The sequence below is a fragment of the Rousettus aegyptiacus genome, unplaced genomic scaffold, assembly GCF_014176215.1.
Source record: "Rousettus aegyptiacus isolate mRouAeg1 unplaced genomic scaffold, mRouAeg1.p scaffold_m13_p_2, whole genome shotgun sequence".
Classification (NCBI taxonomy): Eukaryota; Metazoa; Chordata; class Mammalia; order Chiroptera; family Pteropodidae; genus Rousettus; species Rousettus aegyptiacus.
This window is the reverse complement of record NW_023416295.1, coordinates 95,903,669-95,926,360: the sequence shown is the minus strand read 5'-3', so window position 1 is coordinate 95,926,360 and position 22,692 is coordinate 95,903,669. Positions and strand designations below refer to the sequence as shown.

Sequence of the window (22,692 nt, the reverse complement as noted above, 5' to 3'; positions counted from 1 at the left end):
TCTCAGTTCTGAGACATTTGCTTATATTTAATAATAATCTTCATGGTACTCCGATTCATTGGGTTTTGGACCTCCTGGTTAATCCTGTTTTATTCTGATTCCGCATCTATTTTGGGCACCGGTGGATTTTTGTTTTGTTTTTGCTTTAAATTCTACTTCCTCAGAATTTCTTTAAGTTTATTGCCCAGCCTTTCTATTCAGTTGATTTTGGTTGTCATCTCTTTAGGATTTAAGAACCTGTTCTTATTCTATTTTTTAAAAATAGCATCCTGTTCTTATTTCATAGAAATAATCTCTCTGAAGATATCAATTATAGTAGTATTTTAAAATTATTTTTCCCTGCATTGTCTTGTCCTCTTCCTGCTACACACACACCCAAGTTTGGGTACTGTGCTTTGTTTGGAGCCTTTTCTCAAATGTCTGGCAATCCTTGGTGTTTTAGAAAAAGCCATCATAAGGCCAAGTGAAAGGCCTGTGGTGTAGGCTGGCTGTGGACCAGTGGGCTGGGCCTCTCTGTTGGGGCCTCCAGTTTTCAGTATCTGTAAAATTTTCCCTAGAGCCATCCGGTTTTTTCAGAGAAGCCTCCTCTATCTAGACTCTTGCCTAGTGAATCTGAGCCTGACAGTATTCTTGATTGTGTCCTGGAGAAGTGGCTTCAGATACATAGTCTTTCACTTAACGCTCTGCTTTCAGCCTGGCCCTCTTTCCCATGCTTCACTCAGCCTGCTGTCTCCAGGGCCCTCCTGGCTCAGCATCACCAGAGGATAACTTTCTGTCTTCTGTGAGCAGTGGGGACTGCAACCTTAGGATCGAATTATACCTTAAAAGAATTTCTGTTAATCCCTTCATCTTCAGCACTATGCCTTGTCCCTGCTGGTTTCTGGGCATTTCTGAGGGGGAATCGGGAGAGCTCTGTAGGCACCTAGGCTTAGTGTCCTTTACTCTGCTAAGTCACTTCCATTTCTCTGCTTTCAGTCTCTCCTAGAACTTGTCCCTGCTTCCACTTGCTTTGTTTTTGTGAGTGTAAGCCTCTTTTATTCCTTTGGTGTAATTTTAGTTTGTTTCAAAGGAGGACACAGACGAGCACATGTTCATTCTGCTGTCTTTAACCTGAAGCCCAGCTCCTCCCTCTCAGGTCTTTCCGTCTTGCCCACTGCAGGCATTCTCTTCCTCTGCTCAGCCCTTCATGTTGATGCTTTCGATTCCGAGGCCTCATCTTGTTGTGTACTTCAGTTACGTTCACATTCTGGTGTCTTCTACATCACACCCCCCTAATAGAGCTCCTCTCCTGTCCTTGTGCCCCACTGCCTGCAGGGGGTGCCATGTTAAAGGTTGTGCTTCACCTAGTTGTCTGCCTGGGATGCCTGGTTTCCCTTTAAGAGTCACCCTCTTAATCCATTCACAAGTCCACCACACTGAGCTGACCTCTTGCCTTTGTGCCCACTATACCTTGTATAGGATTGCAGTTCTGGGAGTTATAAAACCTGGAGTCCATGCCCTAGGGGTCCAGGAAACCCTTCAAATCATATGTTTAAGTTTGCACCTTTCGGCATTTTCTAGGGAGCTCTGCAGCTCTGTGTTCCCAGGATTAAGCCCCTTGCTTGCTACAATGAAGGTGTTTAGAATGAATGAATTTACTTGTCTCCGCATACATTTTTTTAAATTGCGTTATCTTGCATGGTACCCAATGAAATAACATTGCTCAAAGGTAGGTATACTGTGGACACTTTATTAAATTTGTTTCGTAACTGAGATGAGCATTTAGTTATACATTCTTTTAACATTTTCCAATCTAAAATTTTTGTGGCCTTATTACAGAATATAGAACTGCAGGGGTTTAATTATCTTTTTCTCTGTGTTGGAGTATACCCACATTTGTTTCTGGAAGAAAACTCTGACCATCTTTTCAGGAACTTCCTCAGCTCTCTTTCAAGTGGTAGGTGCTGGCTCTCTAACCAGATGTCTGTCCCTGGACCGTTGTTACAGGGAGATGTCTTGCCTGCCCTTAGCTTAGTGACAGCTAAAGCTGATAGCTCCCATTTATAGACAGTGTAGAACGGTTGCCCTCCAGGTTTTCTTGGGGAGTGCTGTCTTCAAGTCTTTGCCACTTGGTATTTATCAGAAACTGACAGAAATGGTATATTTGGAGCTTTTCTAAAGATGTGTGAGCCGTCCATTCTTCAGAAGTGTCAGTCTGTCACAGGGCCTTCTGAGAATTTGATAAAAGCTAATGGATCCTCAACCCAGGACGATAATAATTTTATTACTAATAATAGCAAAAAAAAAAAGCTCCAATCGCTTACTTATATACCAGATATTCTTCTAATCCTGGTGTAGGTATTAACGTTTATGTGTGTTAACTTAATACAGCAGCTCTGAGGAAAGTACTACTGCTATTTCCATTTTGCATTTATATAAACAAGCCTAGAGAGGTTAGCCTGAAATCACAGCTGCTAAGTGGAGGAGCCCGTATTTGACCCAGGCAGCCTGGCTGTGGAGTCTGAAGCCTTAGCCTCTAAACTTTGTTACCCTCAACTCTGTAGACATGCATTTCACCTACAGTTCATTCAAGCCCAAATTAGGTTCAGAACCTCACTCTGGATACTTGAAGATCACCCCTGGTTTAAGCAGGCTCAGGGAGCTGATGGGCTGAACCAGAAGGTACTGGCCCCTCCAGAGGCTTACCTGAACTGAACAGCCATTTGAATACCAGAAGAAGCAGCTTTGTGAAACTCACTGCAGCAGCCTCTCTAGAAGGACTGTGTTAGTCTGTTCTCGCTGTAACAAACTCCCACAGACTAAGGGCTTAAGCAATGGAAATGTATTCTCTCACAGCTCTGGAGGCCGGAAGTCTGAAATCGAGATGTTAGCAGGGTTGGTTCTTTCTGAGGACAGAGAGAAAAGGATCTACTCAGGCCCCTCTCGTTGGCTTGTAGGTGGCCTGTTGACATCAGCTTTAAAAAGGCAGCAAGGGTCTTCTCCCTGTAGATCACCCTCCTTCTATGCATGCCTCTGGGTCCAAATTTCCCCTTTTTATAAGGACATCAGTCATTGGATTAGCACCTGTCTCATCTTGACTAAGTACATCTGTAGTGACTACTTCCAAATAAGGTCACATCGTGAGACACTGGGGGTTAGGACTTAGACATATGAATTCTGGGGAGAAACGATTAAACCCATAACATGGATCCACAGGAAAAATTCTGAGCAATTGTTTTACGTTCTTCAGAGCAATCGGTTGGCTTTAACAGATTTCGAACACTGTGACTCATGAGACTGTTCTGTCTGCAACTTGGCCACATTAAAGTATACAGGCAAATGTTGCTCCTCAGCATGTATATGGGATTTCACGCTCTGCATTTTTTTTGGCTTTAATTTTTTTGGGGGCTATTTATCTAATTTCTCATCTTCTTCCAATTATGTTAATTTGCAGTAGTTATGTGTAACCTGAAAAGCCACTTTAAATTTTTAAGGAACATTTTTATTCCTTTAAATTAATTTAGGAACATTTTTATTTCTTCTTTTGTCCTACTTCTGCTGGCTATTCTCTTGCTAGTTGCCTTCCTTTCCTAGGCTGGTCTTAGAGCGCCTTCTAGTATTTAAAGTCACACCTTCCTTGAAAGCTTTATTAAAACGGGAAAGGTCCTTTGGAAGCTTTGTTTTTCGTTCTGAATTTCTGAAAACATTTTTCTTCCTCTAGGGAAAATCCTTAAGTCTTATTTGTGGAGCCCTTTCCTGGCTCCGTGACTTCGAACAGAAGAAACGTCAAGAGGAGGCACGAGTCCTTGAAACTGAAACTGTCCCCTTAAGTGGTGGGAAGGATCAGCCCTCATTTCTCTCATCCTCTTGTCAAGAGACCCCAGACACCCCGAGGCCTGTTGGAGAACCTGACTGGGTTACTCAGTTTGTGCAGAAGAAAGAAGAAAGGGACCTCGTGGACCGACTGAAGGTGGGTTCCGGGGTAACAAGCAGCGGGAGTGATCAAGGAAACAGGACTTCAGTGCTTATTTTGGGTCGATTCTGAGATTTAGGTAGCATGTGTTCTTTGCCTTTGCAGTGCCTCTTAGCTATCCTGGCAGCTTTCTTAAGTCAGTGGTGCTGCACCCGTTCTGTCTTTAAAGCTGATGTCGGCAGGCCATCTCTAGACAAGAGGTTGGCATTTCCCATTCCTTACCCAGCTGGGAAAGGAACCTACCTCGCTGTTGCCATTGGCAACATGGTATAGTGGCTACAAACTGAATTAAGGAATGCATTTGCTTGAGAGCGTGTGGCTTTGGAAGGATTCTCCAGACTTCCTGAAGTGAGCAACGAGGCCGGGACCTGGTGTGCTGCAGCAACTCCGAGTGCTGGCCAGGGGAGGGGGCACTGCCCAGTGTGACGGGGCACTAGGCCAGGCAGCCCCCGTCACCTTAAGAAAGGCCTGCTTTGGGGTCTCCTACAGGCATTTCCTTTATGGCTTCTTCCCCCTTTAGGAGGAGAAGATTAGGAGGAAGAAGCGAGAAGAGCGCCTGCAGCAAATCCGCCACGACACACAGCTCAAGTACGCAGCCAAGCGTGAGGTGAGCGTCGTCTCCCAGGGTGGCTGGGATGGTGTCCAGGCAGTGTCACGCTGCTTGGGGCCTTGTGGTATAGCTCAAGGACCTCAGGCTCCTCTCCCCGATCCCCAGTGGGTAAGTTGTTTTCACCTATAGTTAGGTAGTTTGAGCTGAGGGATTGACAGATGGGGTAGTGATACCAGTAAAACAATGAGGCCTGTGTTGATGGCTTGTGTGTATGGTCCTTGGGGATAGGCACACTGAGGCTGCCTCCATGAAGGAGGTGGGGGTACCAGCAGGGTTACTGAGTTTTCTCTTTCTCCACCTGCATTGCTCCTGTACAGAGACAGGAAGAAGAAGAGACTGAGCGTCTCCTCCGCCTCAGCAGGGAGGTACTGGCAGCGGGAACAGGGGCCGAGCTGCTGGAGCAACTGGCATCTGGGGAGGAGGAGCTGGTCCTCTCCGAGTATGAGAGTGATGAAGAGAAAGGAACAGCTAATGGGTAAGAGAGCACTTCTCCACCCACCACCCTGCCCGAGTCTACTCGGGGGCTCCAGGCGACGCAGCTCCTTTCTCGTGCCCAGATGTCACTCACAGGGCATCTGAAGGGATGGCATGCCAGCTGCTGCTGTCTTCCTCTCAGCCAGGCTCCTCCTCAGGGTGCATAAATGATAGTAGCCAGCGCTCTCCCTCTGCCAGGCACTGGCTGCACATATGTTAACTCTGTTATCCTAACAACAGTATTTGTGTCTCCCCTTTACACCTGGGGAACCTGTGGCCCAGTAAGGTGTAATGCCTTGGCCAAGGCCACAAGGTCAAGCAGGGGGAAGCTGGGACTTGAACCCACCCATCTAGCTCTAGATCTCAGGCTTTTAAGTACCAAACTACACTATGTAAGGTTTGGGACCTAAACCACCAAGGGATCCTTAGCTGTTTTTCTTCTCACCTTAAAGCTTCTGTTAGTCTGGGTTTCTAATTTAGGAGCTATCACATATGGGTGAACTAGAAACACAGATAACAACTAGGCTATTTCTGGACCACACTGCCCCATGTGAGACTCCTTTTTCATTCATGCTTTAGCTTCACAAATGCCTTTTGGGCGTCTGCTCTGGGTGTGGCATATTTCTAGATACCGTAGACATTGAGTAAGGCAGACATGGCTCCTGACCTCAGAGAGCTTGTGTTTAGTGGAGGGAGACAGTAAGTGTGAAAACAGCCCTTGTCTGAAATTAGCACATTTACCTATGAGGGCGATAAAACAGGGTGAAATGGTGGAGTGTGGGGCTACACCCCCGGGTGGCGAGGTTAGGAAAGACCCTCTGAGGAGGTGATGTTTGAGCTGAGGCCTGAAGGATAGACGGAGCCATGGTAAGACTTGGGAGAAGAGCATTCTGTTTGGAGACCTGTGAGTGCAGTGGCCTGGGAATGGAACAGGTTTGGCGTGTTTGAGGAACAGAAGAAAGGCCTGGGTGATTTTTATATGTTGATTTTGTATCCCTTAACTTTACTTCTTAGTTCTAATGGTTTTTGTTAGCGTCTTTAGGGTTTTCTATATATAAGGTCATGTCATTTGCAAACGGACCATTTTATTTCTTTCATTCTGATTTGGATGGCTTTTATTTCTTTTTCTTACCTGATTGCTCTGGCTAGGACTCAATACTATGTTGAATAGGAGTGGTGAAAGTGGACACTCTTGTCTTGTTTATGGCCTTAGAGGAAAAGCTTTCAACCTTTCATGGAGCCAGATGGGTTTAGACTTATTGAGAGATCACTTTGTAAATTATGTAAGTGTCTAACCACTCTGCTGAATACCTGAAACTAATATAATATTGAATGTCGACTGTAATAAAAAAAAAGAATACATGGGTGATCATGGTCATGAATTAAATGGATGTAAAATGAATGCAGAATTAATATCTCAGAAATTCTTAGGAAAAAAAAGTTCAACATTTCACCATTGAGTATGATGTTCACTGTGGATTTGTCATATATGGCCTTCGTGATATTGAGGTACATTTCTCTGTACCTAATTTGTTGAGAGTTTTTATCATGAAAAGATGTTGAATTTTGTCAAATGCTTTTTCTGCTGCTGTTGAGATGATGATATGACTTTTATCTTTCATTGTACTCATGTGATATATCACATTTATTGACTTGCCTATGTTGAACTATCCTCTCTTCCCAGGGATGAATCCCACTCGATCACGGTTTGTGATTCTTTTACTGTGTTGTCGAATTCGTTTTGCTTGTATTTTGTTGAGAATTTTTGCACCTATGTTCATTAGGGGGATGGGCCGGTCGTTTTCTTTCTTGTAGTGTCCTTACATGGCTTTGGTATCGGAATGATGCCGGTCTCATAAAATAAATTTGGGAGTGTTCTTCAATTTTTTTGGAAGAATTCGAGAAGGATTGACTTTTTTTTTCTTTAAATATTTGGTAAAATTCACCAGTGAAACCATCTGGTCCTGGGCTTTTCCTTGGCTCAGTTGCCTGCCCGTAAGCCCAGATTTTAGGACCTGCCTTCAGACTAAAGCTTCTAATTCTGCCCAGGGCTGAGCTGTCCGGATGGCTTTATACATCCCACTCTGAGGGAGACAGGACAGTGCTCCGTAAGCCCTTTCCTACCTGCCCCCAGGATTGCTTGGGAGCAAGATGAAGAATTTGAATGGAGTTTGTAAAATTAAGAGACAAAGGGCCTCTTGGGGTTGCTTCTTCTGAGCAAGAGCCATTAATCCTACAGATTAGCTTGTACAGCTTCTGATGCCTTTGCATGTTGAGAGAGACACAAGCCTCTGAGGAAACAACCAATTCTGAATCCAAAATTTTTGCTCTTCATTCCTTCACACATCCATCCTCGCCTCTAGATCCTGTCGAATTTGTTCACTATGTGGCATGTGATTTAAATCCAAGCCTTTCAGACAAAGCTGACTGAACAATTCTTTATTGACCAGGAAGTAATACCCCTATAAATAATTTCTAATTGCCCAAGGCAATTAGCATTTCTGCTTTTTTAAAAGAAAAATTGAATTACTGGGTGAACAGAATAATATCCATATGATGGCCCTACCTTATACACCAGGTAGAGCATATCTGTAAAAGGAGTTTGTGTTTTGGAGGTTAGGAGCTTAGACTAATAATGTTGGCTAAACATCCAGCCAAGTAATGCAGGATTGACCACCCTCCCAGTCGCCAGTGCTGATGGGCTCTTAATCCATGGCTAGAAAGGGCAGACTGAGGTGCTGAGGACAGGAGAAGCTTACCTGGTCATGAGTGATAGTATCTTTTATTCACTCACTCACTCACTCAGTCGAGGCTTCACTCGGGACATGTACATGGAGTTCCTGCTGTGTGCAGGCTCCGGGCAGGACCCCTGGCATTCTACAGAAACAGGACACACACAGATCATGCCTGTGGACATGATAGTCTTGGGAGACAGAAGAAGCAGCAGTTTTGAATGAGATGAGTATCACAAACAACTGGTACAGGGGGCCACGGCCTTGTGTCACAGGGGAGGTTGAGGAAAGCTGCCTGGAGGAAGTGATGTTTATGCAGAGATTTTGAGATTGCTTGGGAATTGACTAGGTAAAGGGAGGAGGGGAGGGGAGGGAGCATTTCAGGCAAAGAGCACAGCACGTCCAAGGCTCAGAGGTGATAAAGAGTAAAGTTCTCTTAAGGAACTGAGAAGAGTCCAGTTTGCTGGAGGGTGGACCGTAAGGGCAGAGTAGGCTTCGCTGACATACAGTCAAACATTGAACCTAGGCGTTGGGAATACTGTGTCCTCTCTCTGTTCTCTCATGCGTGGCAGTGGGAGGATGGCATTGGTGTTAGCCTGGGGTGTCTGACTGAGGGTGCAGACTAGCACTTGCTGCTGTGGTGGAACCTCCGCTGGGATGTGTCTGTCTCTTTCTGGTTCAGAGCTCAGTCCTCAGTTCCACCCTTACTTGTTTGGGTCCGGGGCTGCTCGCCCACACGTGGTAGGTGCTCAGTAAATGTGTTTCTAGTTGACACAAGTTAGCTGAGAAGACTTCTTTCTGTGTTTTGTTTTTCTCTCTCTCAGATTAGATGAGGATGAGGATGACTTGGAAGAAGAACATGTAACTAAGGTAAGACGCCGTTCCTGGGCTTTCTGCCTTGGTTGGTCCTGAGTCCAGAACTCTTCATTCCTGAGGAGAATGTGGGAATGTCTCTAGCTGCTTCTCACTCTCCTGTCGGTGAGGAGCCTCCAGCTCACTGACTCTGTGGCTCCCCAAATTCAGACCCTGGCAGGCTGGGCTGGGCACCTGAGGAGACCTCTCCTAGGGGTGTCTCAGGTCATCAAGAAGCAGCCATTCTGGGCCAAGGACAGGGTTTCTTTCTCCATCAGGGGCTGGGGAAGGCGAGGGCAGAGTGTTCTGCCCTTGGATCTCTGATAGCATGTTCCTCTCTTTTTTTTTGTATTTTCATTTGCACAGAGTGCTATAAGGCATGTTTGGTGCCAACGATTCTCAGATTCAAAATATTTGGTCTCATGCATGTAAGACTTTTGTTTTCTCTGTTGAAATTAGATGTTTTTTTCCCTTTTTTCTTTTCCTTACTCTTTTAAATCTTCGAAGAGTACAGAGAATAATTAGCTTAGCCTACTCCTGCTTTGCTGCCAGACCTTTAGTCCAAGCCATCTGGGAGGAGTGTGTGGAATAGCCATCCCTCACACATTCCCCTGGATGTTAGGAGCCTTTTCCATGTTTAGGAAGTACCCTTTCCTAAGAGGACCAAGCTCTCCAGAACGGGTGGATTAGAGGCTGAGCATGATTGCTGGGAGGAGTTCTGTCTTGTGGGCATTCTCTTGAACTTTGTGAACTGAGGGTGGGGTAAGGAAGCCCTGGACCCTGTACTCACTGAGGTCTGCTGTGGGACAGAGTCACCTTGCTTTAGGTTTGTGTATTTGTGGCCACTCTCCCCATCAGGCCATGGCATTCCTTGATGTGCAGAGAATAATTGGGGAAGTTGTAGTCTCTTTGAAATCCCTCACTTTTCTTTGGAGCAGATTTATTACTGCAGTCGGACACACTCCCAGCTGACCCAGTTTGTGCACGAGGTACAGAAGAGCCCCTTTGGCAAGGACACCCGGCTCGTCTCCCTCGGCTCTCGGCAGGTAGAGTCAGGGCATCTTGGCCCCGTTCCCTTACCGCTCCCTTCCTTGTGCCTTCATCTTTCTCTTCCGGGCATAGAAGGATGCCGGGCAGGCTGAGCTCAGGGAGGATCAGCCCTTTCCTTGGTCTTGCTGGCCCTTTGAAGGAAAGAGAGGAGGGCTGGGCCAGGAGGTCTCAGTGGGCTGCTGTGTGTCATTTAGCCAGCACCATTTTCTTAACTTCCTTCTCTGTTTTATAGAACCTTTGTGTAAATGAAGTTGTGAAAAACCTGGGTTCTGTGCAGCTTATCAACGACCGCTGCATGGAGATGCAGAGAAGCAAACACGGTAGCCACCAGCACCCTTGAGCCGTAGAAAGAGCCTCTGGGACCATCGTGTGGCCTTGAACAGGACTGGGAAAGGGAGGGGGGCGGGAGTGGAAGTGGACCAGGGCCCCAGGAAATATAGTATCTTAAATGGAAATGGTTTCTTCCGAAAGAGTCTCTACTTGGGAAAAGGTGTTTTTGCTTTTTGCTTCAGTGCCTAGTCTGAAACCCCGGCTTTGAATACAAAGTGATATACCAGAAGGTTATGATGAGACCAAAATAAGTAGTGCGTGGAATGGCTTTGTAGACTGGACCTTACAGGCCCACTTCTGGCCACGGGGCTGGTTACCATTATTTCTGCCTTTGCCCCCATACTGTGTCACCCACAGAGAGCAAGAGCAGAGCTGAGGACAAGGAGCCCAAGAGGAGAAGGCGGGAGCCCCGTGGCGTGTGCCCCTTCTACAACTACAAGCAGCTGCAGCTCCTCCGGGACGAGGTCCTGGTGGAGGTGAAGGACATTGAGCAGTTGGTGACTCTGGGAAAGGAGGCTCGGGCCTGTCCCTACTATGGGAGCCGGTTTGCCATCCCAGCAGCCCAGGTGAAGGCCTCGGAGGCGTGGGCAGTATTTCTTGACTCTAACTGTGACCTAGGCCACAAAGGAATTCCTCATTCCTCTTAATTCGGGAGGATGTCACTGGCTGTGGTTGGACTGAATGACGCACTACACACTGATGACACGTAACCCACTCTTTCCTAGTACATAGGATCGGGGGGGGGGGGGCCCAGGTCCCTTGGTGGCTCTGGGCTGCAGAAAGAGTCAGCATTACGGGGGACAGCAGAGAAGAGCCAGGAAGGAATGTATTCCTAGTGAAACCACAGGAGAGATGCCAGGGCAGGAACTGAGAGAATGCAGAACATAGATCTGTTTCCAAATGGCCTTTCAGAGTGACTGTCCTAGCTGTGTGCCTGCCTGCAGCACATCTGAGGCCTGCCTTCCGGACTAGCCATCTGACTGTGATTTAAACAGAAAAAAACTAATTTGACAGGTCAAAAATGATTTCATTGTTATTTGGTTGGTGTGATTTAACCGTTTTCTTGCCACTTCCTTGACCGACTTTTGGAAATAGGACGTTATTCAGGGAGAATGCCACATAAAAGATTGAAGTAGATTTTAAAAGATGTATGTCGGTAATCATTTTGCATGGCACTGAATGCTCGTCGGCATGTGTGGCACTCGCAGACAGAGCCAGGAACTCCCCAGCCTCGCGGTCGCCTCGTGCGCTGCCCGTGTCTGTCTGCCGCCGTGCGGGGTTGGCGCCGTAGACACTGTGCAAGCACGGGGAGCTGTCCTGAAGTTTTTGTGTCCTCGAGTTTGCTGTCATGGTATCTCGTTGAAAAAACTAAAGCAGGTGGTATCTGTATTCTACACATGAGGACACTGGGGTCCAGGAGGGTTAAGTGACGTATCTGTTTTCTCACAGCACATGAGTAATGGAGCCAGTATTAAAACCGGAGCCGTGAGTTTCTAGCTTTCTAGATTTTCACTTTATCAGTATTCTTTTAACTGAAAAATCGTCATAACTTCTAAAAAATGTAGAGCGCTTTTATTTTTGTTACCCCAGCCCAACTCCTTAACCCTATTTTAAGATAGAGTTTATCAAACCCATTTTGCAAATGAGGAAAATGAGGCTCAGAGGATAAAGTGACTTTCCCAGAGTCACACAGCTGTGAAGTGGCAGCTCCAGGACCAGGACCCTGGGCTGCCTTCTGGTACACGAGAAGTTTTCACAGTATTTTGATGAAACTTGGGTGCCCCGGGGGCTACCTTGGGGATATGGACGAGGCTAAGCAGCAGGGGTTCCACTTCCCTCCCCCCCATCTTGTCCTTTGTTCGATCAGCAGTCACATCAGCTTCAATTTTATGTTTCATACATGTGACATTCCACATAAAACTTTTGAGGAAAGAGTTTGTTGCTGAAAGCACAGGACAGTGCTACAGCTTTTTCTATACACTTATTCTGGGGACGAAATAAAACTTCACAACAGGAACTTAGAGTAGGCCGGGTGAGCCTGCTGTAGGAGGGACTCCCGCCACCACTCAGGTGGCCGCTGTCTCTTCCCCGCAGCTGGTGGTGCTCCCCTACCAGATGCTGCTGCATGCGGCCACCCGGCAGGCTGCAGGGATCCGGCTACAGGGCCAGGTGGTGATTATTGACGAGGCACACAACCTGATTGACACCATCACAAGCATCCACAGTGCAGAAGTCAGCGGTTCGCAGGTGAGTGGGCTCTTCCTACCTGGGCCAGGACCTGCCATAGGGCAAAGGAGCGTTTCTCTACCTAGACCTGGAATGCTTCCAGAGATGGGATTTGGTCAAGTTGCAGAGTCAAGGCAAAAAGCCTCCTCAGAGGCTGACTAGCTTCCAGCTCAGGCACAGTGGCTCATTCCATTGTTCTTCACTGGCCTGTGTCATCCTGAGTCCCTCCATCCCAGAATTCTGCTAACTAATTTTCCATAATCCAGGATAATGGCATGAGAGAAGCAGGGTCCTCATGTAGTTGGGTGTCGTCGTTACTGTTATTGCTTAGAGGGGATATTGCTTCAGGAATGCTCAAGATTTCTGAAAGCCATTATTTATTTATTTATTACCTATTATGTGCCATGCACTGTAGGAGGTATCTTTGATTTTCATACTGACTCTACATTGGCCTGGTATTCCCATTTTACATTGATGACTTGGAGATTCAGAGAGGTTTAAGTGCCTAAGGTCACACCTAGTAAGTGTGGAGCTGGGATTTAACTACTGGTTTCTGACCCTGAAGCTCACATGACATTCACCACCTCTACTGACCAATGCCTGTGTTGATCTTAGGCCAGGATGTGATGGTTACCTTGAACCATCACTCTTAGTAGATGACATGGCTTTTCCTAATCCAGTACAAACTAGCAGGGAGCATCACTACTTCTTGGTTTTTTCCCTGACAAAAGTGGACAGTAACAGAACATACCTTATTTCCTCTATCAGGTCTCAACAGCCTGCTGGCCTTTAAAGCTCATTCCTTTTGCTCTGTACCCAGCCCCACTCTGCTCACCTTGATTGTCTCCTGTGTGTCTTGCGCTGGCATTTTCTCATATCATCCAAGATGTCCCTGGCACAGCCCTTAGGCGGCTTGCCCGGAGCCTGGTCTGCCTTCACACTCAATCTCTGTTCTCTCCCCAGCTCTGCCAGGCACATTCACAGTTGCTCCAGTACATGGAACGATATAGGTGAGACACTGCCTTGTGAGGGGGAATGGAAAATGAATGGGAGTCTTGGAGTGCTGCTCTGAAGACACCAGCTTTCAGGTCCCAGAGTGCAGCTTAGAACTGGCGCAGACCAGCTCCGGGCACTTTTCATTTTTATTTTCATGGTATCCCATCAAAATAACTGAGGCAGGTATTATCCATTTTCTACACATGAAGACGCTGGGGTCCAAAAAGATTAAGTGATTTACCTGTTTTCTCACAACTAGTAAGTTAGGGGTGCTACTCAACCTCAGCACCCCTAAGTCAGCCTCTGAGAGGAAGCACTTAGGCTCTGAGGGGTGGACGTGCTGCTCATCTCCTGGTTCGTGGTGTGTACCCCACATAGGCCAAAGACGCTCAGGAAATAACTGGCTCTGAAGGCCTTGGACCATGGTCAGCCTTTTTTTCTGGGATAGTTTTTGTAGTTCATGACCCAGTTTCAAAGACACCGGACAGAAAGGCCTCAGCTTGGGGCACGTAGAAGGGGAACTGCTGCTGGAATAACACTGCTTGATGTCCCGCGTTTCCTCTTCAGGAAGCGTTTGAAGGCCAGGAACCTGATGTACATCAGACAGATCCTGTATGTCTTGGAGAAGTTGGTGACTGTGCTGGGCGGTAAGGAGTGCCACGCCCACCCTAACTGGCGTGCTCAGCTTGCTGGACTCGGTTCTCTAGGCACCGTCAGGACACATGGGTTTTGTGTGTCCTGAGAATTGTCTTGGTTTAGAAAAGTTTTAATTTTTTATAGCTAACTAGAGTTGTCTGACCTTAGATCATTTTTAGAATCCTATTATTTGCAACTTTCCTGAGTCCTTTTTTATTTTGCTAGACCCTACTCCACAGGTAGTAATAATAAAAATATAAATGTATGACATTTTTCATACTAGTGATAGCAGTTTGGATTGCTCCTATGAGGAAAGCAACACAGGCAGCCCTCAATGATAGATGAGTATATGAAAGCTAAGAGCAGAGAAGTGACCCGAATACCATTCCTGAGCCCAGTGGGAGAGACCAGAGTCTGCTGGCTCCAGGCCCCCATGTGTCTTTCCAGCATTCTGTGCTATGACCCTTTCCTCGGTGATCTTTTGAAGGCTTTCGTAGAGGTCCAGAAAGCCAGCGGAGATTGTTCTAGAGGGATTTTTATCTTTCGTTGGTGCTCCTCGCTTCACTTTGCCTTGTCACTGCTACCATGCAGCCTGGGCATGTCCTGTTTGCACCCATGTAAAACGAGGTGGTCACTCTGTCCCTGCCTTCTTGGAGGAGGTATAGAAAGAATGAATGCATAAGGCTTTGAGCTCCATAGCACACATGTGGGTCAGACTTTGAAGGTCCCTGAAACCGCCTGTCCTCAGTGGGGTATATTATAAATCGCAAAAAATATACAAATGTTCTTATTTGACAAGCACAGTGGTGTGAGATGATCAGGGAAGAGGGGCAGAGGACTGCCATCCTGACTTGTTTGAATTCTCTTTTTCAGGGAACATTAAGCAAAATCCTAATACCCAGAGCCTCTCACAGACAGGTAAGAGGACAACCCTCATGGGCCTGGAGCTGGTCCGCGCCAGTTCTGAGCTTCCCTCTGGGACTGGAAAGCCGGGCTCTTCAGAGCAAGACTCCAAGGCTCTCGTTTGTCTCCCTTAGGAACAGAGCTGAAGACCATCAATGACTTTCTCTTTCAGAGCCAGATTGACAACATCAACCTGTTCAAGGTAGAGGTTTTACCTTTTCACATTGGCATATCCATCTCACCCTTGCTGCCACCTGTGGGCAGAATGCTATGTTAGCTCTGTGGAAAGAATAAAAAGTAAGTTCATTCTGTCTTCAAGCAGTCCAGGCATGTCATGAACCCTCAAATAAAGCATCGTGCCAGCAATAAAAAAAAAAATCTTCAAACTGTGGTTGAAGGATCATAGGGATTGGGGAGAAAAGGTGTCTTTTCTTGTACCTAATAAGCACAAATAGAGACGCCGGGCCCTCCGCTTTACTCCTTCTTGGGGCGTGGTATTTCCTCTGGGCTGCCGGGCACAGGAGGAAGTTAATTTTGTGAACATGATGCTGCTGAGAGGCTGAGGTGATTGAAAACACAGCTGGGCCGCTCTGCTTCACACTTCTCTCATCTTCCCACTCCAGCTGTGGGTTTAATTGTGGCCTCATCTGTGCTCCAGGCCTACATGTTCGATGCTTTTCCAGGTGGGGTACAGCCACTGTCACTGAACTCACAGCCTTAGTGATTCTAGTTTACTAACAGTAGCAGAGCACTTACTTCGTTCGAGGTGGCGTGTCAGGTTCTGTGACCCTGGAGTAGAATGTGCCATCACCATTCTAGAGCAAAAGCAGCTGAGGCTCAAGGAGGTAACCTCAGGAGGACGACACAAGCCACACACACGTGAGCAGATGGTGCCAGAGTGCGAACCTGCTTTCTTTCCATCCTGCCTGATTTCTTCAAACCGGCTTGCCCCTGACTTACCCATTTTGGTCGTGGTTACTGCCAGTATCCTCTTCAGACAGGCTGGCGATCTTTGACTCCTTTCTCCTTTGGTGTCCCACACCCAAACAGTTGCCAGGCTCAACAGCTCGAAATAGCTGTTGAATATGTTCTACCTTTTCATTTCCATAGCTGCTACTTCTCATGCAGACTGTTTTTCCTCTTGCCTTCTTTCTGGTGTCCTTGATTTCATTCTGCCTTCTAATGGCTTTTACAAACTACAGTCTAGTGAATCTTGGTTGAAAGAAACTTTTCTTTCTAGGAATCTTTAAAGGTTCCAAACCTATTGTCTTGCATTCCAAGCTACACCAGCTAAACTGCACTCCAGGCGTCCCCTGAACAAGTCCCAAGCTTTATCTCCTTTGTGCCTTTGCTCATAGGATTTCTTTTTTTTAAAAAAAATGGAATCTTTCAGGGTCCAGCTTAGGTGCTGTCATGATGAAGGAAAGCAGAGGGGACGTAGCTATCACTGAGCAGCTTCAGGAGAGGCAGAGGCGGGCAGACTTGTTTGTGAAGAGGCTGGGTCTGAGGCCCGGCAGAGGCCATCTCCTGGGAGAGCACTGTGTGGTGTCGGAGAGGAGTGAGCCCAGAAAGGAGGGTGACACAGTCAGCCTCAGGATGCTTTGGGCTCCTCGGGAGGTGGCGGTGAATCATGTTCTCTGGGTTTTGGGAAGTGGTTATTTTTTCCCCCTGGTTAAGTTTTCCACGTGCCTGCAGCGGGTTTGGCTTTTGCAGGTGCAGCGCTACTGTGAAAAGAGCATGATCAGCAGAAAGGTACGGTTCCCCTTCCTCTGGGTCTGGGTGGGGTGCAGCATTGCCCCTGCTTGCGGTCCTCACTGTGCCTTCCTCTCTCCTGCCTTTTAGAAACTCAAAGTCACCCTTGTCTCCATTCTCCTCTCTGTGGAGCAGCCTCGCTGGGCGGGGGCGGGGGAGGCACTGCCAAGAGGCCTGGTTGAGGGTGGTGAGCTCTGGACAAGGGATGGAAGCATCTCATCTAGCCCAGTTTCCCTCAGTGCTGCTGCTCTCATTGGTCTTTGTTGCTCTCGTCCCTGCCCAGCTCTTTGGCTTCACAGAAAGGTATGGGGCAGTCCTCGCACCCGGCAAGGAGCAGCCCAAACTGGCTGGGTTCCAGCACTTCCTGCAGAGTCTGCAGCCTGGGGTGGCTGAGGGTGAGTCAGAAGGATGGGGGACTGGGCTGCAGTCCCCTTACTCGTGGACTCATCTGCCTCAGAGAACCACTGTAGCCCCTTCACCCTTGTCCACAGTCCCAGACCCTCTTCCTTTTGCTCCGTGCAGCTCCCGCAGCTCCAGTGGAGGAAGAGGCCACAGTGCCTCGGCCTGCTTCCCCGCTTATGCAGATCGAAGGCTTCCTTGCAGCTCTCACCACTGCCAACAAGGATGGCAGGGTCATCCTGAGCCGCCAAGGTAATCCAAGGAGGGCTCAGCCTGGAGCTGGGAGGCCAGAGCTTGAAAGGAGTGTTTACTTCCATCCTCGCACCTCCCTGGGTCAGGATGAGGAAATGGTGGTGATACCTGGCCCTTTCCTGGGCAGGAGGTGGGGGTGGTGAGGAGGGATGCAGAGGTGCTGAATGGTGGGTCACTTCAGGCAACGGTATAAGAGAAGCTGTGTAGCCTCTAGTGGTTTAGGTTAGATGAGCTTTGGCTTGAGTCGTGGTTCCATCACCTGTGAGCTATGTGTCTTGGACCAGTTTATCTCTGAACCTCAGTTACCTCATATAAAAAGGGAGATAAAAGTACTCTGTGCCTCGGGATTGTCCTAGAGATTATGTGGGATTTAATTTAAAGGGAAAGTAAGATCTCATGCCTCCTACAGGGACCCAGCTGGAGATCTCCTCTGCCTCAGACCGACAGAACTATTTGTTGAACCTGCACCCGCCCCCTTCCCTATGCAGCTATATCTGTCTTTTCTTTTTTTTTCAGGCAGCCTCAGTCAGAGCAGCCTGAAACTCTTGCTCCTAAATCCAGCTGTGCCTTTTGCCCAGGTGGTGAAGGAATGCCGAGCAGTGGTCATTGCGGGGGGCACCATGCAGCCGGTAAGGACACCAGACCCAGCCTCTTGTGCCCAGATGTGGATGGGACCGTGATGGGGCAGGGCGCACCATCGGGCCTCTTCCCTATCCCTTCGATCCACGTGCCAGAAGGGGGGTTGGCCTGAGCAGGCCAAGCAGTGTCCACCAGGTGGCATTGCTATGCTGTCTCACTGCCCGGCCTTTCAGGCTGTGGGGACAGCAGGCACTGCCTCTGCCCCAGCGAGTCTGGAGCAGAGGAGTCACACTGCTGCAGAAAAAGCCCTTGTGGAGATTCTCTCCCTCACTTAGGTGCCTCGGTGCCAGGCCCTTCCTGCACCCACCATAGATACAACCTTCCCTCTCTATAAACTTAAGTATATTCTTAGAAAAGTATTTTCACTGTAGAAAGCAGAGACAAGCAAAAACAGGAAAAAGGATCCTAATTTCACCAGCAAAAAATTCATTTTAGTGCATATCATAATAGTCTTCGTATGCATAATTTTCACAAATATACATACATATTTTTTAAAACAAAAATGGTATTATCCGTATATGCTGTTATAATTTGCTTTTTTCACTCAGCAACAAAACATCATAAACATTTTTTCTTGTCAGCAAATGACTTATTCCATCACACGCTGGCTGCACTTTATCCTATTACGTAAATATATTTTATATAACCACAGTTGTTAGATATTTAGATATTTCTGGTTTTTGTGTTTCAGACAATAGCGTGGTAAATGTAACCAGTCTCTGCACAGGGATTATTTCCTTAGGAGATGTCCTAGAAGAGGACTTAACTGCAGGAAAAGCTACTCAGTGTCCTCAAGCAGTCAGTGCTTCCCAGCCTCAGCTGCCGGTTAGATCGCCCCTTAGTTTCCCATTTTTCTTTCGTGTATAGTCCTGTAGATGTTTGTTCATTCATGTAGTACAATCATTTATAGTCATTGTTGGTTTTGATATTCAAATTGTCTCAAACGTGGCCTGTGGGAACCCCCTCATGCTGCCTCTGGTCCTTTCTGTGTGGCCCCACCAGCCCTGGAGTGCTTTCTTGCTTTCTGGCACAACAGAACATCCCAGGCCAGCTGGTGCTTTCTTTGCCTCAGACCTTGAGTCGTTCATTTCTCCCAGGTGCCCTGGTTTCTTTTTCTGGGGACGGGTACTTAGAAACCAAGATCTGGATGCTAGGGTGTTTGCAGTGGTCCTGGATGATCGTTTATAGGCCTTTTCAGTACAGACCTAGGAAATATGTTTTCAAACATCATGAGTCTACATTGATAATTATCTTTTTTCTCTTGAGCTAAACTTTTGGTTTCTTATATTAACATAATTCCGTATTTGCTATATCCTTAAAATAGTTTTAAAAATATTACCAATATTACTTTTAACAGTAAACTGATTATAATTTTATTTCTTTGCATTTATTTAGAGTATATCATACAAGAATGTATGGTAAGGACATGAAGTCACTTGATATCAGTCTTTTCTCTGTGTGCTTGTGTTATTGTGAATTTGACAGACTTTGTTTTCAGATTGAGTTTTCCCTTTTTTTTTACTTAATTATATTTTTAAAATATGTAAACCTCTGTGGCTCAGAAGTCAAAACTATATTAGAAAATAGCATAAAGTCTCACTTCCCTCCCTTTCCATCCTGTCCGCCATCCCCATAGGTAAGTAGGTTACATTAGCTGCTGGTCTTTCGTGCTGTTTCATTTTGCAAAAATAAGCAATTATATGTACTTATTCTTTTTTCCTTTCCTTTTTTTTGTTTATATCAAAGGTGGCATAATCAGTTTTTATTTCTCAGTATGTTCTGGCGATCAGACCGTATCAGCACATAGGGATGGTCTGCATTCCTTTTGTTGGCTGCATAGTTTTCTGTTGAGTGGATGTAGCATAGTTCTTTCATCTCATCTCTGGAAAGGCACTTTTGCTGTCACAGATAATTTCACAAGAAATATCCGTGTGCATGCATTATTTGGTTTGGAGCCGTATCATCAGGGGAGACTCCTAGATATGGGATTGCCAGGTTAAAAAGTAAAAATACATATGTAATGTGTTAAATATTGTCACATTTCCCTTCAGCTGTAGTACGATTCTGTATCTCCCCAGCAATGTATAAGAACTCCTGTTTCTCCACAGAGTCTTCAAACTCGGATTTTTGCCAATTTGATAGGTAGAAAATCTGAATGGAGCTCTTTAAAAATACAAAAAGCACATTCCTCCTTCTAGAGATTCTTGTGTAATAGTTTGAGCTGGGGCCTGGCCATATGTATATATTTTTAAATTCCCACTGGTGATTTTGTTGCCTAGTCAGGGTTGAGAACCCCTGTGACAAATTTGACAAATTTCCTTTGCTATTCTCACAGGTAGTCTACATGAGACCACCAGTACTGGGTGTCATTAAGTTGTGTATCCTCTTTGCTAACTTGGTATCAGCCTTTCCTTTTACCTTTTTCTTCTGTTATGTACTTGCTGCCTTCTAGTCTTTCCAAATGATTCTCTTCCCTTCCCTGTTGAGGCCCCTGTCTGCTCAGACCTAAGATCCCCGTCCCTGGATGTCTGGGAGGTCACAGAGCCTTGACATTGTGGTCTGCAGGTGTCTGACTTTCGGGAGCAGCTGCTGGCATGCACTGGGGTGGAAGCCGAGCGAGTGGTGGAATTTTCCTGTGGTGAGGATCCATGTGCCTCCTGGGTGGAATGGGCCACATCGTCAGTTTATGGCCCCTTGTCATAATCGAGCCACATGCTATCATCAGGCCTCGGGGGCTGGGGAGACCACAGGGTTGGCGCTTCATTCTTTGTTAGCTCTCTCGTGAGTTCACCGCCTCCATGCTCATGCTCTGTGCCCACTCTGTCTATGTGGGAAAGGTCTGAGCATCACCATTTTATTGTGGAAACAGGGTGAGTGGGTGAGTGTAATAAATTAGTCTGGAAGACAAGGGTTGGGCAGTGCTCTTTCTGGACTCTGCCTTGCAGAACACCTCTGCACCTCCAGTTTTCAGCCCCTCACTGGGTCTCCCCAGGTCACGTGATCCCTCCAGACAACATCCTGCCCCTCATCATCTGCAGTGGGCCCTCCAACCAGCAGCTGGAATTTACATACCTGAAAAGAGAGCTGCCTCAGATGGTTAGTACCAGCCAGCCTGTTTCACCACAGCCTTCGCTAGGGTAGAAGACAGATTTCTGGGGTGCGGGGCACTTTGGCCAATCCTGAGTATTCAGGCATTGGGAAAATTAGTACTGGGTCTTCCATCACAGGGCTGGCACAGGTTAAGAGTTATCTAGGTGTTTATCAAGGAGGGTCTGAGCTTCCCTCACCTTTCACCCCTCAGGCTGCTAAGTAAGTTTTCTTGACACCTCCAGGCATGAGGAAGTGGCTCGTTGCCTTTGGTTCTCTTGCCATTTGGTTATATCAGCCCCAGCCTTGGCAGGGATGCGAGTGCTGGGGACACATCTCTAGTAGCACGCCTGGGATTTTCAGTGCGTGATTTGTCATAGATGGTACTTAATCCCCAGTCGCCATAGCACATTGGGAGCTGGGGAAGGAAGGACTCAGTGTACACCCAAAGCAGGTGTAGCCCTGGTGTGCTAGCACTGCAGTGTGTCACAGATGCTGCCAGTCACCAGGAGCATCAGTTGGGTGTGTTTCATAGGGAGGGTGGCACGTTCCAATCTGTGATTCCCAGCCAGGTGGTGCCCTGTCCTCACGGACCACACTCCATCCTGACTGCGCTCACCCATGAGTCTCTGTCTTTGGTTCTGAGCCCTAAGGTTAGGTGCCTTTTTGGGAGTGACTTCAAGAATGGCCCTGTGGTCCCAAGGGCCCCCTTGTCTTCTTTTCTTAGATGGATGAGATAGGTCGTATCCTCTGTAACTTGTGCAACGTGGTCCCTGGAGGGGTGGTCTGTTTCTTCCCCTCCTATGAGTACCAACGCCAAGTCCATGCCCACTGGGACAAGAGTGGCTTGCTGGCCCGCCTGGCTGTTAGGAAAAAGGTGAGTGACCCCTCAGCCGGACCTTCCATTTGGGACACTGGCACTGAGTTCCTCCTCAGATTTCGTATGTACATCAAACCAGTTGGGCCTCATGTATGGGGGCTTCTCCTAGTTTCTTACCCCAGTGGTCCCCAACCTCTTTGGCACCAGGGACCGGTGCTCCTATGAGATTCTAATGCCTGATGATCTGAGGTAGAGCTGAGAGGTGATGCTAGTGTTGGGGAGTGGCTAGAAATACAGATGAAGCTTCACTTGCTTACCTGCCACTCACCTCCTGCTGTGCGGCCTGGTTCCCAACAGGCCATGACTTGTACTGGTCCCTGGCCTGGGAGTTGGGGACCCCTGCCTTACCCCACCACTTCTAATCCCTGGTTACTACCTGGAGGATTTCCCCAAGCCCCTGGGGTTCTCGAGTCCCCAGGGTGGCAAACTTAAGTAAGGCTTAGAGCAGACCTGTGACCCAGGCATCCTGAAACCCTGTTGTGGAAGACATTATCTGTTTACCTTTAGATATTTCAGGAACCTAAGAGAGCAAACCAGGTGGAGCAGGTGCTGATGGAGTATTCCAGGTGCATTAAGGTGAGCGGCTTTGGGTTGAGAGATCATACAGGGTTGGCAGCTGAAAAACATTTCAGATGGTTTCCCAGCTTTGGGTGTTTCTCACAGTGCTGTGCCCAGGTGGGAGGCATGGTGACGGGGGCCCTGCTGCTCTCAGTGGTCGGAGGAAAGATGAGTGAAGGCATCAACTTCTCTGACGACCTTGGCCGGTACGTAGTGGGCTTCTCATTTCCTGGGGCTGGTACCCACCTACCCCTCACTCTAAGCAGCTGGGCCCCACCTGCACTCTGCCATCCAAGTCTGCACTCGGGCTGACTGTGCAAGTCAATGGCAACACTGGATGTGGCCCTTTGAGATCAGGTGGAAA

General features: G+C 47.4%; 1 protein-coding gene across 2 annotated transcripts in view; it reads left to right on the top strand.

Moving 5' to 3' along the window:
• Positions 1–22,692, top strand: part of DDX11 (DEAD/H-box helicase 11) — a 37,244-nt gene that overhangs the window by 12,446 nt on the left and 2,106 nt on the right. The window contains exons 5-25 of one of the 2 annotated variants that reach the window (XM_016142697.2): positions 3,701–3,949; positions 4,473–4,559; positions 4,880–5,037; positions 8,593–8,638; positions 9,559–9,666; positions 9,903–9,990; positions 10,358–10,566; positions 12,095–12,247; positions 13,190–13,236; positions 13,790–13,869; positions 14,732–14,776; positions 14,896–14,963; positions 16,475–16,513; positions 16,797–16,908; positions 17,036–17,164; positions 17,681–17,793; positions 20,369–20,441; positions 20,796–20,899; positions 21,618–21,767; positions 22,278–22,346; positions 22,434–22,534. In XM_016142697.2, the coding sequence (XP_015998183.2) occupies positions 3,701–3,949; positions 4,473–4,559; positions 4,880–5,037; positions 8,593–8,638; positions 9,559–9,666; positions 9,903–9,990; positions 10,358–10,566; positions 12,095–12,247; positions 13,190–13,236; positions 13,790–13,869; positions 14,732–14,776; positions 14,896–14,963; positions 16,475–16,513; positions 16,797–16,908; positions 17,036–17,164; positions 17,681–17,793; positions 20,369–20,441; positions 20,796–20,899; positions 21,618–21,767; positions 22,278–22,346; positions 22,434–22,534 (2,228 nt within the window). Of the gene's footprint in view, positions 1–3,700; positions 3,950–4,472; positions 4,560–4,879; positions 5,038–8,592; positions 8,639–9,558; positions 9,667–9,902; positions 9,991–10,357; positions 10,567–12,094; positions 12,248–13,189; positions 13,237–13,789; positions 13,870–14,731; positions 14,777–14,895; positions 14,964–16,474; positions 16,514–16,796; positions 16,909–17,035; positions 17,165–17,680; positions 17,794–20,368; positions 20,442–20,795; positions 20,900–21,617; positions 21,768–22,277; positions 22,535–22,692 lie in introns of both variants that reach the window. The other variant, XM_016142688.2, reaches the window with a different exon arrangement.